General features: G+C 50.8%; 1 protein-coding gene and 1 long non-coding RNA gene across 3 annotated transcripts; one reads left to right on the forward strand and one right to left on the reverse strand.

The window, feature by feature from the left end:
* Window positions 1–7,905: 7,905 nt before the first annotated feature.
* On the reverse strand, window positions 7,906–10,885 carry LOC145552664 (uncharacterized). Of its 2 annotated transcripts, none has more exons than XR_014088811.1 (2): window positions 9,265–10,885; window positions 7,906–8,406 (listed from the first exon to the last, which is right to left on the reverse strand). It is a non-coding gene; the product is annotated as an uncharacterized LOC145552664 (long non-coding RNA). The 2 variants fall into 2 exon arrangements; XR_014088809.1 differs by having other exon boundaries at window positions 8,795–10,885.
* A 197-nt stretch (window positions 10,886–11,082) lies between these two features.
* On the forward strand, window positions 11,083–13,821 carry ubald2 (UBA-like domain containing 2). Its single transcript, XM_081610432.1, is given in 4 exon segments — window positions 11,083–11,355; window positions 11,945–11,998; window positions 12,390–12,491; window positions 12,494–13,821. Coding segments are annotated over 4 exon segments (639 nt in total). The 5' UTR covers window positions 11,083–11,235; the 3' UTR covers window positions 12,857–13,821.
* The last annotated feature ends 2,790 nt before the right edge of the window (window positions 13,822–16,611 follow it).

A 16,611-nucleotide genomic window follows, 5' to 3' on the forward strand; every position in this document is an offset into this window, starting at 1 on the left:
TTTGGTTCTGATGCAGGGTCTGCATCAGAACCAAACCCGAGTTCTCAAGGGTTTGGTTCTGATGCAGGGTCTGCATCAGAACCAGACCCGAGTTCTGAAAGGGTTTGGTTCTGATGCAGGGTCTGCATCAGAACCAGTCGCATTTTAGACAACCGTTACATCATCGGCATGCGGCAAATTCAGCAGCAGCAGCAGAAGAAGAAGGTAAAAATAAACAATGGCTGAACATGAGTCAGTGAACGCATCACATCCCAACCCTCCTGGTCCAACTCCAAACAGAACCGGGTCAGAAGCTGCAGCCAACGGTCCACTAACGGTCACTGTCAGCTCTGCAACTACAATTCATCCAGACGGCGGCCATCTTTATATATATATATGTACTTATCTGTTGTGACAACATATTTACATGTTCATTACATGTCTACACATCTACCAGCCTTGGACTAGGCCAGCTTTGCAGAGCGTTTCTACAAACCCAGTCAGGTGAGTTTACAACGTTTTTCATCTTTATCTTCAGAAACAGACAAAACTAATGACAACAAGTCAGAAGGAAGGTTAGCGATGCCAAACCGAGTCTCCGGGGTTTGAAGACGTCTTCTGGTCCAACGTCTCCAGGACGATATGAGACGGAGGACGGCTGGTCCAACGTCTCCAGGACGATATGAGACGGAGGACAGCTGGTCCAACGTCTCCAGGACGATATGAGACGGAGGACGGCTGGTCCAACGTCTTCAGGACGATATGAGACGGAGGACGGCTGGTCCAACGTCTCCAGGACGATATGAGACGGAGGACAGCTGGTCCAACGTCTCCAGGACGATAAATGAGACGGAGGACGGCTGGTCCAACGTCTTCAGGACGATATGAGACGGAGGACGGCTGGTCCAACGTCTCCAGGACGATAAATGAGACGGAGGACGGCTGGTCCAATGTCTCCAGGACGATATGAGACGGAGGACGGCTGGTCCAACGTCTCCAGGACGATATGAGACGGAGGACGGCTGGTCCAACGTCTTCAGGACGATATGAGACGGAGGACAGCTGGTCCAACGTCTCCAGGACGATATGAGACGGAGGACGGCTGGTCCAATGTCTCCAGGACGATATGAGACGGAGGACGGCTGGTCCAACGTCTCCAGGACGATATGAGACGGAGGACGGCTGGTCCAACGTCTCCAGGACGATATGAGACGGAGGACGGCTGGTCCAATGTCTCCAGGACGATATGAGACGGAGGACGGCTGGTCCAACGTCTCCAGGACGATATGAGACGGAGGACGGCTGGTCCAACGTCTTCAGGACGATATGAGACGGAGGACAGCTGGTCCAACGTCTCCAGGACGATATGAGACGGAGGACGGCTGGTCCAACGTCTCCAGGACGATATGAGACGGAGGACGGCTGGTCCAACGTCTTCAGGACGATATGAGACGGAGGACGGCTGGTCCAATGTCTCCAGGACGATATGAGACGGAGGACGGCTGGTCCAACGTCTTCAGGACGATATGAGACGGAGGACAGCTGGTCCAACGTCTCCAGGACGATATGAGACGGAGGACGGCTGGTCCAACGTCTTCAGGACGATATGAGACGGAGGACGGCTGGTCCAACGTCTCCAGGACGATATGAGACGGAGGACAGCTGGTCCAACGTCTCCAGGACGATAAATGAGACGGAGGACGGCTGGTCCAACGTCTTCAGGACGATATGAGACGGAGGACGGCTGGTCCAACGTCTCCAGGACGATAAATGAGACGGAGGACGGCTGGTCCAACGTCTCCAGGACGATAAATGAGACGGAGGACGGCTGGTCCAACGTCTCCAGGACGATATGAGACGGAGGACGGCTGGTCCAATGTCTCCAGGACGATATGAGACGGAGGACAGCTGGTCCAACGTCTCCAGGACGATAAATGAGACGGAGGACGGCTGGTCCAACGTCTTCAGGACGATATGAGACGGAGGACGGCTGGTCCAACGTCTCCAGGACGATAAATGAGACGGAGGACGGCTGGTCCAACGTCTCCAGGACGATAAATGAGACGGAGGACGGCTGGTCCAACGTCTCCAGGACGATAAATGAGACGGAGGACGGCTGGTCCAACGTCTCCAGGACGATAAATGAGACGGAGGACGGCTGGTCCAACGTCTCCAGGACGATAAATGAGACGGAGGACGGCTGGTCCAACGTCTCCAGGACGATATGAGACGGAGGACGGCTGGTCCAACGTCTTCAGGACGATAAATGAGACGGAGGACGGCTGGTCCAACGTCTCCAGGACGATATGAGACGGAGGACGGCTGGTCCAACGTCTTCAGGACGATATGAGACGGAGGACGGCTGGTCCAACGTCTCCAGGACGATAAATGAGACGGAGGACGGCTGGTCCAACGTCTCCAGGACGATAAATGAGACGGAGGACGGCTGGTCCAACGTCTCCAGGACGATATGAGACGGAGGACGGCTGGTCCAACGTCTCCAGGACGATATGAGACGGAGGACGGCTGGTCCAACGTCTCCAGGACGATATGAGACGGAGGACAGCTGGTCCAACGTCTCCAGGACGATATGAGACGGAGGACGGCTGGTCCAACGTCTCCAGGACGATATGAGACGGAGGACGGCTGGTCCAACGTCTCCAGGACGATATGAGACGGAGGACAGCTGTGGTCGTCCAGCACAGCTGCAGTCCTGGCTACAGGACAGGGACTCGGTGCTGTGACTCACACCGAGCCGCTGGTCACTGCAGGGACACGTGTCAGTCATAGGACATGAGGACATGCATGACTATGAAGTGGTGACTGAGCGTCCATCAGAGCCTGACGCTCTGATGGACGAGCAGCAGCTCAGCTGATCTGGGCCTGACGGTGACGACGTGCGGCTGCAGTTCAGGAACCTGCAGAACAAAACGGTTTTATTGCTCTGAGATGGATGAAGAAGCTCCAGACCAGCAGTGATGCTGCTTCAAACGGGATTTTCAGAAACCACCAATATGAACTTGAACTAGGACACATGCAATACGTCCCTTTTTCACACTTCCTGTAGTTAATTGTTTGAAATAATGAACTTAAAAGCATGAGAGACCCGGAGCACCGAACTAAAGACGATTCCTACAGAAACTAACTGCAGATCATGTAAACATCGTTTAACATGTTTTGTTCTTTACATTTATGTTTCTATTCATTTCTCATGGTTGGTGGTTCTGAGCTGGGCTCAGTTTGAAGAAGGTCCATCCTGCAGACTCTGACCACCAGGCAGAGCAACATGATGCACATGAGACAGGATTTCTGACTGAATACAGGATCTGAAATACCCTGAAGACAAACAAACTGACTGTGTGACAAACATCTGAACATCCTTTGATGGATAAATCAGGAACCATTTTAAAAACCCTCTTCGATCGGTGAAGCTGCTCCGTCTCTCAGTCAGCAGGAACGCCGGGTAACCCATCCAGCCCCACGGCCCCATGGGAGTTTGAGTCCTTTGGCCTGCGAGCCTCACGGCTCCATCGGCTGAATATTGAAATCCGAAAGAAAAAACCGGCATCTTTTAGTTCACGGCTTGTTTGTATCTTACATCACTTCCTGTTGCAGCGTTTCAAACGTTGCGTCTTCACTTTTCTGCTCTTCGCCTCCCACTTCTGACCTCAGCCAATCAGTGAACAGTCTGACCTCAGCCAATCAGTGAACAGTCTGACCTCAGCCAATCAGTGAACAGTCTGACCTCAGCCAATCAGTGAACAGTCTGACCTCAGCCAATCAGTGAACAGTCTGACCTCAGCCAATCAGTGAACAGCAGCGAAGCTGCGTCACCTACCAAACCCTGCTGACCCTGGTGACCCTGGTGACCCTGCTGGCCCTGGTGACCCTGCTGGCCCTGCTGGCCCTGGTGACCCTGCTGGCCCTGCTGGCCCTGCTGACCCTGCTGACCCTGCTGACCCTGCTGGCCCTGCTGACCCTGCTGACCCTGCTGACCCTGCTGGCCCTGGTGACCCTGGTGACCCTGCTGGCCCTGCTGACCCTGCTGACCCTGCTGGTCCTGCTGGCCCTGATGACACTGGTGACCCTGCTGCCCCTGCTGGCCCTGCTGACCCTGCTGACCCTGCTGACCCTGCTGGCCCTGTGACCCTGGTGACCCTGCTGACCCTGCTGACCCTGCTGACCCTGGTGACCCTGCTGGCCCTGCTGGCCCTGGTGACCCTGCTGGCCCTGCTGACCCTGTGACCCTGCTGGCCTGCTGGCCCTGTGACCCTGCTGACCCTGCTGACCCTGCTGACCTGTGACCCTGCTGACCCTGCTGACCCTGCTGACCCTGCTGGCCCTGGTGACCCTGTGACCTGCTGGCCTGCTGGCCCTGCTGGCCCTGCTGACCCTGCTGACCCTGCTGGTCCTGCTGACCCTGGTGACCCTGCTGACCTGCTGGCCTGCTGGCCCTGCTGCCCTGTGACCCTGCTGACCCTGCTGACCCTGGACCCTGTGACCCTGCTGACCCTGCTGGCCCTGCTGGCCCTGTGCCCTGCTGACCCTGCTGACCCTGCTGGTCCTGCTGACCCTGGTGACCCTGCTGACCCTGCTGGCCCTGCTGGCCCTGCTGCCCTGGTGACCCTGCTGACCCTGCTGACCCTGCTGACCCTGCTGGCCCTGCTGACCCTGCTGGCCCTGCTGGCCCTGGTGACCCTGGTGACCCTGCTGGCCCTGCTGACCCTGCTGGCCCTGCTGACCCTGCTGGCCCTGGTGACCCTGGTGACCCTGCTGACCCTGCTGGTCCTGGTGACCCTGCTGGCCCTGGTGACCCTGGTGACCCTGCTCTGAAGCAGGACCAACAAAGCAGCGCCAGCCCCGTTGAAAAGGCCGGTGGGATCCTGGTGGGAAAAGGGTCATAAGATTCTGGCTGGTTTTCCTCCCGTATGGCAGCTGAAGACCTGCTGCTGCTGTCTGAGCTGCACAGGTGAGTGTTTGAATTACGGCAGCAACCAGCAATACGCTGCAGCTTCAGTTTCCCTCCAACCAGCTGCAGCTTCAGTTTTCCTCCAACCAGCTGCAGCTTCAGTTTTCCTCCAACCAGCTGCAGCTTCAGTTTTCCTCCAACCAGCTGCAGCTTCAGTTTTCCTCCAACCAGCAGCAGCTTCAGTTTCCTCCCAGGCCTGAGTTTTCCAATGTGTTGGAGGCAGGAAACGTTGGATAAATGACTCGTGGACTAGCAGCCTGTAGCCGCGGATCTGTTCACCGTGTGTAGGCCTCTGGTGGCTGAGCGTTTCGGACATGTCCTTTTACTGCAGGGCACCTTTTTCATGCGTTTATTTTGCCCCAATAAGCCGATGCCCTCATGTGAACCTGTGCGGAGCGGGGCAGCGTAAAGGTCACATTAAGGTCACATTCAGTCCGTCGCAGGAGCACTGAGCTACAGAGCCTGCAGCCCGTCGCCTCGGTTACCGCAGCCATCAGCTTCTCTTCATGCCCGTCGTGGTTCCTGCACACAAACAGAACCATGCAGCTTTAGTCTCTTCTCTTGGCCTTTCGCCGGCATCTCTGTCCGTTTTCAACATTCCCTTCACATTATTATGACTCTCTTCTCTACCTGCCGTTTCCCCAGTGCCAGACGAGCACCGCGCGATTCTCTGGTGCTGCTTGGTCAACCGCAGATTCTTGTCCTGTCAGTGTTGCGCATGCTGCTGGCCCTGGTGACCCTGGTGACCCTGCTGGCCCTGCTGGCCCTGCTGACCCTGCTGACCCTGCTGACCCTGCTGGCCCTGGTGACCCTGGTGACCCTGCTGACCCTGCTGACCCTGCTGGCCCTGGTGACCCTGCTGGCCCTGCTGGCCCTGCTGACCCTGCTGGCCCTGCTGACCCTGCTGACCCTGCTGGCCCTGCTGGCCCTGGTGACCCTGCTGACCCTGCTGACCCTGCTGACCCTGCTGGCCCTGCTGACCCTGCTGACCCTGCTGACCCTGCTGGCCCTGGTGACCCTGGTGACCCTGCTGACCCTGCTGGCCCTGCTGGCCCTGCTGACCCTGCTGACCCTGCTGGTCCTGCTGACCCTGGTGACCCTGCTGACCCTGCTGGCCCTGCTGGCCCTGCTGGCCCTGGTGACCCTGCTGACCCTGCTGACCCTGCTGACCCTGCTGGCCCTGCTGACCCTGCTGGCCCTGCTGGCCCTGGTGACCCTGGTGACCCTGCTGGCCCTGCTGACCCTGCTGGCCCTGCTGACCCTGCTGGCCCTGGTGACCCTGGTGACCCTGCTGACCCTGCTGGTCCTGGTGACCCTGCTGGCCCTGGTGACCCTGGTGACCCTGCTCTGAAGCAGGACCAACAAAGCAGCGCCAGCCCCGTTGAAAAGGCCGGTGGGATCCTGGTGGGAAAAGGGTCATAAGATTCTGGCTGGTTTTCCTCCCGTATGGCAGCTGAAGACCTGCTGCTGCTGTCTGAGCTGCACAGGTGAGTGTTTGAATTACGGCAGCAACCAGCTGCAGCTTCAGTTTCCCTCCAACCAGCTGCAGCTTCAGTTTTCCTCCAACCAGCTGCAGCTTCAGTTTTCCTCCAACCAGCTGCAGCTTCAGTTTTCCTCCAACCAGCTGCAGCTTCAGTTTTCCTCCAACCAGCAGCAGCTTCAGTTTTCCTCCCAGGCCTGAGTTTTCCAATGTGTTGGAGGCAGGAAACGTTGGATAAATGACTCGTGGACTAGCAGCCTGTAGCCGCGGATCTGTTCACCGTGTGTAGGCCTCTGGTGGCTGAGCGTTTCGGACATGTCCTTTTACTGCAGGGCACCTTTTTCATGCGTTTATTTTGCCCCAATAAGCCGATGCCCTCATGTGAACCTGTGCGGAGCGGGGCAGCGTAAAGGTCACATTAAGGTCACATTCAGTCCGTCGCAGGAGCACTGAGCTACAGAGCCTGCAGCCCGTCGCCTCGGTTACCGCAGCCATCAGCTTCTCTTCATGCCCGTCGTGGTTCCTGCACACAAACAGAACCATGCAGCTTTAGGCTCTTCTCTTGGCCTTTCGCCGGCATCTCTGTCCGTTTTCAACATTCCCTTCACATTATTATGACTCTCTTCTCTACCTGCCGTTTCCCCAGTGCCAGACGAGCACCGCGCGATTCTCTGGTGCTGCTTGGTCAACCGCAGATTCTTGTCCTGTCAGTGTTGCGCATGTTTCCCATTAGTCCTTCACACCCTTATTTTCAGGTTTCATTCCAGGCTCTAGCCCAGGGGTGTCAAACTCCAGTCCTCGAGGGCCGGAGTCCTGCAACTTTTAGAAGTGCCTCTGCTGCACCACACCTGAATAGAATAATTAGGTCATTAGCAAGGCTCTGGAGACCTGAGGAGGTAATTAAGCCATTTGATTCAGGTGTTTTGTACCTGTGGCTCATCTAAAACCTGCAGGACAGCGGCCCTTCAGGACTGGAGTTTGACACCCCTGCTCTAGCCCCTCGGCTGGCCTTCATCCTCCTGGCATGTCGTTATGGTCCATCACTGCTGGCCTTCATCCACCAGCTCAGTTTCCTCGTGTCATCTGTCGATTCCTCCCATCAGTGCCTCACCTTCTCTTGTGTACGGCGTCCCTATCGCCGACCACTTATGCCTTTTCTTTCCTCTCGGGATTCTCCTCCTCCTGTCCCTCAAGCCGACTCCCAGGTTTATGGTCCCGATATTCCCTTCTCTCCTCAGGGCCTCGGCCCCCTTCTGGGGGAGAGCATCCCTGATCAGTCGGGGGTCTTCACCCGAGATCACGGCTCATCTTCTGCTGGGGCCCGAGCGCCAAAGAAGTGTTATTCAACCATTCAATCTTTTAATTGTTCCTTTTTCTCTTTCCAGATTGAATTACCTAAAACTTGCATTTTAACATCTCATTGAATTCCTGATCTACATGTAAATACTTGATATAAACACTGAGAAAAGGGGAAAAGTTTGTGAAATGTAGATTAAATTTTATTGTAACAGGACATCAAAATGAACAGTGAATATTTAATATACTTCCTAGCAGCTAATCAGACATCAGACTAGTTACTGGTGATGGAAACTCGTCTCTGGAGGAGAGGACGTCCGGCTCGGCCCGTCCAGGAAGTCCGGCTCGGCCCGTCCAGGACGTCCGGCTCGGCCCGTCCAGGAAGTCCGGCTCGGCCCGTCCAGGAAGTCCGGCTCGGCCCGTCCAGGAAGTCCGGCTCGGCCCGTCCAGGACGACTGCAGGTCAGGGAGGCCAACAGCGTCTGCAGGTAGATTTATGCATATCTGGTGCTCCGGGTTCCAGATCCTAGTTTAACCAAGTGAATAAAAAGTTGGTCCACGTTGTGATGACCCGGCAGACCGTGGACTGATGGACGGCGTACCGGTCAGCTGGTCCAGGTGTTTGGATCCAGTGGTAATCAGCACAGCGATCATCAGAAACATCACGAGGTTTACGATGAAACCTGAACATTAAATCTAATAAGTGTCCATATTTAGCTGCACAACGTAATCAAAACTAATATTTAGCTCTTTTTGAGAGTTTTGCTTAAAATAAATGGACAATATCAGGAAATTAAATGTTTGAGTGAAATAGTTCTGGTATCACAAAGAAACTGCAAAAAGTGTTTCAGAGTTTTAACAACACAAGTTACTGAGTAAAGAGTGAACTGAAATATTTACTACTTAGAAAATGCAGGTTAAAATCTGAATACTCTTGAAAGTGAAGCTGAAATTAATTTAAACTAGCAGGCAGAGAACAGAGTTCACCTGATACCTGCACCAACAGTGAGACAAACAATGATGCATATTAGAGGCATTAGTTTATAAAAGTGGAGGCAAACCTAAATGTACCATTTTAAAAACAAAAAGCAGCAGGAGGATAAACTTCATAACCTGGTTTTCTAAGCAGAATCTCAGAGGAAAAAAGAGAAATTACATGTAAAGCAAGAACAGATTATAGCAGCCAAGTGGAAAAATTCACTCTAACGTGGATTATAACTATGAAACATCAAAGGTAGATGTTATATTTTCGGGATTCAGGAAAAACATGATTTGTACCATTTGTTCTGAGGGTTTTTATGTGGGTTGGTGCCACTGAAACGGCTGTAAATCGAAGGTTTTGGACCTTAATCTGACTGTGTGGTTTGGATCGGGCTGAAGCGCTGCTGCTCTGGCTGTTCTTAGATTACCTGCTCGGTGTCGGAGGGGCTCGTCGCTCCGACTGCATGTTAAATGTATTTTATATGATTGTCACATAAAAAAAGCTAAGGAGTTGCCTAAAAACAATTCATACTCCATATAACACAAACGCATTTACTGACCTTGAGCCGAATCGCTGCCTCTGTTCTCAGCCTGTTCCCGTAGCAGTGGATTTCCTCCGGCATTATTTTCCTCCAGCAAATTATTCCAGTGAACGAAGCTCGTATCCCTTTTAACCTCCGTCTTCCCATTTCTGACGCTGGATCTTCAACATCCTCAAGCTTTGAAATAGCAGGCAGCTACAAACCGGGTGTTAGCTTTGGTGGCTAAGTTTTGGCTACAGTCCGCCGTCGCCTCGATATCAGCAGGAAAATGAAAAAAACTAAGCACTGGATGGTACCGGCTAATTACACAACGACACACCACAAAACTCTGTTGTTGTACCAGTAGCTCACAGACATTTTAAGTTTTGCATCTTTTTCATGGTACAGGTCTTGCAGCTTTGGCTAAAAACAACAGGAGCAAGCAGGGAACCAATCTATGTGGCATAAATTCAAACGGAAATACGTCACCACCTCTTTTTATTCACAAAGACAACTCCGGACATCATCTTTGCCTGATCCCAGCAACACTAGCATCCTGCTAACTTTGGTGATGGTATGCTAGCATCCTGCTAACGTTGGTGATGTATGCTAGCTTCCTGCTAATGTTGGTGATGGTATGCTAGCATCCTGCTAACGTTGGTGATGTACGCTAGCTTCCTGCTAATGTTGGTGATGGTATGCTAGCATCCTGCTAACGTTGGTGATGTATGCTAGCTTCCTGCTAACGTTGGTGATGGTATGTTAGCTTCCTGCTAATGTTGGTGATGGTATGTTAGCTTCCTGCTAATGTTGGTGATGATATGTTAGCTTCCTGCTAATGTTGGTGATGGTATGTTAGCTTCCTGCTAATGTTGGTGATGGTATGCTAGCATCCTGCTAACGTTGGTGATGTATGCTAGCTTCCTGCTAACGTTGCTGATGATATGTTAGCTTCCTGCTAATGTTGCTGATGATATGTTAGCTTCCTGCTAATGTTGGTGATGGTATGCTAGCATCCTGCTAACGTTGGTGATGTATGCTAGCTTCCTGCTAACGTTGCTGATGATATGTTAGCTTCCTGCTAATGTTGGTGATGGTATGTTAGCTTCCTGCTAATGTTGGTGATGGTATGTTAGCTTCCTGCTAACGTTGCTGATGATATGTTAGCTTCCTGCTAATGTTGGTGATGGTATGTTAGCTTCCTGCTAACGTTGGTGATGTATGCTAGCTTAATGATGATGTTAGGACAGAGTGTGAAGTTTACTTTGTGTCTCTTCCAGAAAGCTTTGGGACGTTTCGTCTTCCAGTTTGACTTAGAGGATAAACTCTGGTCCACCTGAGGTTCCATTACTTTAAACTGCTAATGCTAACGATTGCTTCCATCTGCTTCCTTGAATCAAATGTTCTTTTGTCTTTCCCATTTTGAAAATTGGTCTCATCATATTTTGTCCCAATAAAACAGAGTAATGGATGAGGCATTTATAGAAAGTGATCATTTCAAGGGTCTAAGCTATACAATGTTTTACTTTTTGAGCATAAAGTAATCTGATCATAATCTGAATTTTACATTGAGGAATAAACTGAAATCTAAGGTTTGATCTTGGAGAAGATCTCTGTGTTGACCAATCAGCTCATTGATTTCATCCACTCACACACGACGTCACTTTAACGGACCGACGGAGGGACCGCCTGTAGTTCAGCGGGTCACCCAACCGGGCGGGTCGCTTCATAATTCCGATCAGATTTCTTGACGCCGCCCATGAATTTTGTACCCCTGTAATGAAACAAACCTCAAAGAGTTTGATGGGTTTACCGTGACAGCCAATCAGCGTCTCTCTGTTCCGGCTTCTTGCGCTCCGGACCAATCAGCAGCGAGCAGCTGTTTGTTGTTGCTGCTTCGGCCCACGGCAGGTCGCGGACGGCCAGCGAGCTGCGGGGCGTCGCTGCGGTTTGTCCCGGATCACCGACGGGTTTCTCGGCAGTTTGTCGTTCCGACAGGCGGGAGCCGCCATGTCGATGAACATGGAGGAGCTGAGGCACCAGGTGATGATCAACCAGTTCGTGTTGGCGGCCGGATGCGCCGCCGATCAGGCCAAGCAGCTCCTCCAGGCGGCCCACTGGCAGTTCGAGGTGAGTCCGCTAGCGGGGCTTCAGCCACGTCCTGTCGCGGGTTCGGGTTTCGGAGCGGACCGAAGGAATGACTAACACAGGATCGGTTCTGCAGTTCGGGTTCGGACCACGCTGCTGCTCATGCTAACATTAGCCACGGAGAGGACGCGGTGTTCCCACCAATGGCTGCCTTTGTTTACATTCTGCAAGCGAGTCATTCCAGGCGGGAGGATCCGGGATTCATGGCAGGAACAGTTTCCCGACATCCGGAACCGCCAGAGATCCAGATTAGCCCGGAAAGATTCACCGATTTGCCTTCAGTCAAAACGAAAGTTGGAACCGTTCAGCTGTTAGACTGAACCGTTCACTGACTGTTCGGATCTGATACGAATCAGAGGGAAGAACAGTTCAGTTGTTGGTTGAACATGTGACTCACCTGAAGGACCTTTGACCTCCAGATGGACACGTCCAGCTGAACCAGAAGGTTCTGAGCCTTCAGGTTCAGCTGCTGGCCCTGAGGTCAGAGGTCAGAGGTGTGAAGGGGAATGTTGTGCTGGTTCTGACCCGGTTCTGGGTCCATGTTGATGTTGCTGTGTTGCTGTGTCTGCAGACGGCGCTGAGCTCCTTCTTCCAGGAGGCCAACGTTCCGGGTCAGCACCAGATGGTAAGAAGCTGCTTCATCCCCTCCAGAACCAGAACCAGAACCCAACCATTCGGATCGGACCAAAACCGGTCAGAGTTGGTGGTTCTTTTTGGAGCGTCGGAAACCTGGAACAGAACCATGCATGGTACCAAACAAGCAGAACCTTCAACTGGACCAGTTCGGTTCTACAGAACCGAGTCCAGGTGTCGTCATCGCTTTAAAACGAGTCTGACTTGCGGGTCAGCAGCAGCGGGTGGGGGAGGGGCAGCGGCGGGTGGGGCAGCAGCGGGTGGGGGAGGGGCAGCGGCGGGTGGTGGAGGGGCAGCAGCGGGTGGGGGAGGGGCAGCGGCGGGTGGGGCAGCAGCGGGTAGGGGTGGGGCAGCAGCGTCTAACGGTTTGTCTCCTCCCACAGACGGCGACGCCCAGGAACACGCCGGCCACGCCCCCTAACTTCCCGGACGCCATCGCCATGTTCTCCAGGCTGCGGGCGTCAGACTGCCCCCCCCAGGCCGCCTCCCCCCCGCAGCCCCCCCCCATGTGGGCCGCCTCCCCCCCCTCCCCCACCGGTCACCATCAAGGTCAACTCCACCTGCACCGCCGCCCGGCGGCCCTGTGGCCCCCCGGCGCCGCGCCCGGCGGCCCCCAGCAGCCGGCCGCCATGTCGGCGCTCCACGGCCCGAGATGAGGACCGGGCCGGGTCGGTTCCGGTCGGGTCAGTCTCTGTTGGATGGAAACAGATTCATGGAGAGTCCGGACGGTTCTGTGAGGATTCTGACCCGACCCGCTGGACTCAGAACCTGGAGCCATGAGGTCCAAATACCCGGCACCAGGTCCGGGTTCTGCCTGGAGGGAAACCGATCCGGTTCTGCTTCAAATTGATTTTTATTTCCGTTTTTTTCTGAACTTTAAACTTTCTGAAAGCGGATCCATCAGAACCAGACCTGGTTCTGCTGTCCTGGACCCGGGTCGGACACGGGACCAAACGACTGGGAGCCGATTGGGTCCGGATGTTCAGAACCGCTCCAGTTCTCCTCCATGCTGAATGTTGGCCATGACGGAGTCAGAGGTCAGAGGTCAGAGGAACGTTCCTGAGACGCTGGACCTCTGAGTGTCCTGCTGCAAACAGAACCAGAACCAGAACCAGAACACACCTCCTTTCTGTTCTGGCTGATTTTTCACTTCTGGGTCAAACTTGACTCCGACCGGAACCGACCCGCAAATCTCCTGACTCTCCTTGGACTTGAGGCCAAATTCCAGAACCGGGTCACGGAACCGGGTCACGGAACCGGGTCACGGCCTCCTTAAAGGAGTTTTTATCATCAACTATCAGCAGATCATCAATAAATCAGAATTTTTTCATCTTTGCTTCCAGATCTAAAAAACTTCGAAGGATCCAGAACGGGTTCTGTTCTGGCCCGGATGTTTACCTGAAAACAGGTATCCGGGGTTCTACGGGTCGGTGAACATGAACATTTTCAGGTTTTAGTTTCCGGGTCGGGTCAGAACTCCTGAACCCGCCTGGTTCTGTCACCATGGAGACAAATTTATCCAAACCTTCATTTAGTTTGGACTTCCTGAGTTTCCGTACCTTTAATTCTGTGTTGGACTTTATATGTTTAATAAAAGACAGTCTGATCCGGTGTGAAGATCCATCCAGGCCAGAACCAGAACCATGTGGGCCGGGTTATCTCTGGTGACTTTCCTGTTTTATGGAGCAAATCTGAGCGTCAAAGAGAAACTTTATGGTGGATTTTTATAAGATTTAAAAACTTAAAATGTTTATAGGAAACTGTTTGATCTCTGACAAGAGAAAAGCTTAACAATAAAGTTTTAAAAAATAAAAACATTTGAGCTGGATCTATGAAATAAAAGTGCCATCATGCAGTTAGCTTTCAAAGTGCTATCATGCAGTTAGCGTTCAAAGTGCTATCATGCAGTTAGCGTTCAAAGTGCCATCATGCAGTTAGCGTTCAAAGTGCCATCATGCAGTTAGCTTTCAAAGTGCTATCATGCAGTTAGCTTTCAAAGTGCTATCATGCAGTTAGCTTTCAAAGTGCTATCATGCAGTTAGCTTTCAACAGGATATTTTTGCTCTGATAAATGGCAGCAAACATCTTAGCAATATGAAGCAATATATATATATATATATATATATATATATATATATATATATATATAACATACTGCAAAACGTATATAAGAAAACACAACACAAAATAACCCTCTCAACATAAGAAAAATCTGTTCAATTTAGCCAATTTGTTTAAATGTTCACCGGCTCGATATTTTCCAGTGCTTATCCTCCACTAACATTCGGCATGCTAAGCTAAATGTGCTAACATTCGGCATGCTAAGCTAAATGTGCTAACATTCGGCATGCTAAGCTAAATGTGCTAACATTCGGCATGCTAAGCTAAATGTGCTAACATTCGGCATGCTAAGCTAAATGTGCTAACATTCGGCATGCTAAGCTAAATGTGCTAACATTCGGCATGCTAAGCTAAATGTGCTAACATTCGGCATGCTAAGCTAAATGTGCTAACATTCGGCATGCTAAGCTAAATGTGCTAACATTCGGCATGCTAAGCTAAATGTGCTAACATTCGGCATGCTAAGCTAAATATGCTAACATTCGGCATGCTAAGCTAAACGTGCTAACATTCGGCATGCTAAGCTAAATGTGCTAACATTCGGCATGCTAAGCTAAATATGCTAACATCGAGCCGCGTGGAGAACGTGACGTCTAGCATACAGGTTGAGCTCAAGTCAAAATAATAGTTATAAACCATCTCAGAAAAAAATGACTTACCAAGCAGTAAATAACTCAGACATGTGGAAAGTAAATAAATGGCTTCTGTCGCTGTGACTCTGGGCGGAGTCAGTGAATTAACTCCTTCAGTGTTGGAGCCGCTGGTGGAGCTCAGAGTTCAGAAGTGAAGAGTTATTGATTCTATTTTAACAGCTCTAGATTTGATATGGAAACACTTTAACACTGGATTTTAACTAATCATTTATACCCCAGACTTACATAAACAGAATGTGACTCTATTAGTAAAATTAACTGTTTTTGCACAAAGTCTACTAACACCAAAACATTTAACACTTTTGAATTTGCTGTGTTACTAAATTAGTAATTTTCTTTGTGATAATTAAATTAAACTGATTACTAATATCCAACACAGTAAACATGGCAAATGATCAACAATCCACTTTTTGTTTTCACATTGAACTAAAACTATCATCAGTTAATGTCGCTGTTCTTCATGTTGGTCTTCATATCAATGGACAGAAACCTGAACAAACACTTTAATCAATTCTGTCGTATATTTCAGCAAATCAATGTGAATAAAAGTAAACTTTTCATTGCGCCTTTCATACTGAAGTCGTAGATTCAACGGCTGGAGGTGAACTGAGGTCAGCGCTACCTGTGGATATGAAACAACTGACCTTCAACAGGCGGGTGTAGATAACATCTGGACCCCGGTCCAGAACCGCAGAGTGCTGGATGGACAGAGGCCGGTGGTGAGGTCTGCCATGTTGGCGCTAAGGCGAACCTGTTGATCCATTCCGTCTCTAAATCGGAGAAACTCTGGTCCGGAAGACATTTCTTCAAAGGTATCTTGTGAGTCAGTAGAAAACTGAAAACGGTTTATTGTTTGGTTTCAATGTAGAGTATTTAATTATGCTGTGTAATAATCGTAAAAAATGAAGGTAACTTCGCGGATTTCGCTTATCGCGGGTTATATTTTGGAAGCAACCCCCGCGAAAGACGAGGGATGCTAACGGCGGAGCGCAAACCGGAGCCGGAACATTAACAACCCAACACTCATTGTCCGCCATGGTTGTTGCTTTTCTTCACATAGACATAATATAAGGATAGACCCTCATGGCCGCTCTCTCCTATTGTCGCTGACGAGATTTAGGGCGGCCATCTTGGAGCGGGCGGCCATCTTGGAGCGGTCCACCACTCCACTCAGCGTTGTGTGTTTAGCAGCACAATGACGTATCAGCGCATTTAATCGATCATAACACGCTTTTTGTTACTGGAAACCATATTCGATCATCTATCAAAGCTACATTTATAAACAATTGTATTATTTAAGTATGTTTTAATACATAGTTCAGCATATTTAAATATGCTTAGTGGCTATAACAATAGAATAGGAATGGAATATTCTGATACTGTATTGATGAGCATTTTACAAAGCACACAGCCGTTCATAATTTATTTAATAAATTATTTAGTAATATCAATATGTAGCAGTGTGATGTTATTACTCTAGATCAGTGGTTCTTAACCTTTTTTCAGGTCCCGAACCCACAAGTTTCATTTCCACTGAACCCTTCTGTAGTGATAAATAAAATATGATCCCCCCAAATTCAAGACATGGAGTCTAGTTGGGTCACCCGATGGTCACCAAGTCTTCTTAAAGGTAGAGTCTCTGAGATCAGTTCTTCAAACTATAGTCAGTGTTTTCAGCCGACTGTCCAGGAACGACCAGAGGTATTTAAAATCTGCCAGTTTCAACAGGTTGGCCATCGAGAGAAACTGGAGCCACTTTAAGGTCTTTAGATCATTTAATTAGCTCTACATTCTTAAGAGAATGAAACATTAATAAAAAATAAAGACTTTA

This window comes from Poecilia reticulata, chromosome 8, assembly GCF_904066995.2.
Source record: "Poecilia reticulata chromosome 8, P_reticulata-male-v2, whole genome shotgun sequence".
Lineage (NCBI taxonomy): Eukaryota > Metazoa > Chordata > Actinopteri > Cyprinodontiformes > Poeciliidae > Poecilia > Poecilia reticulata.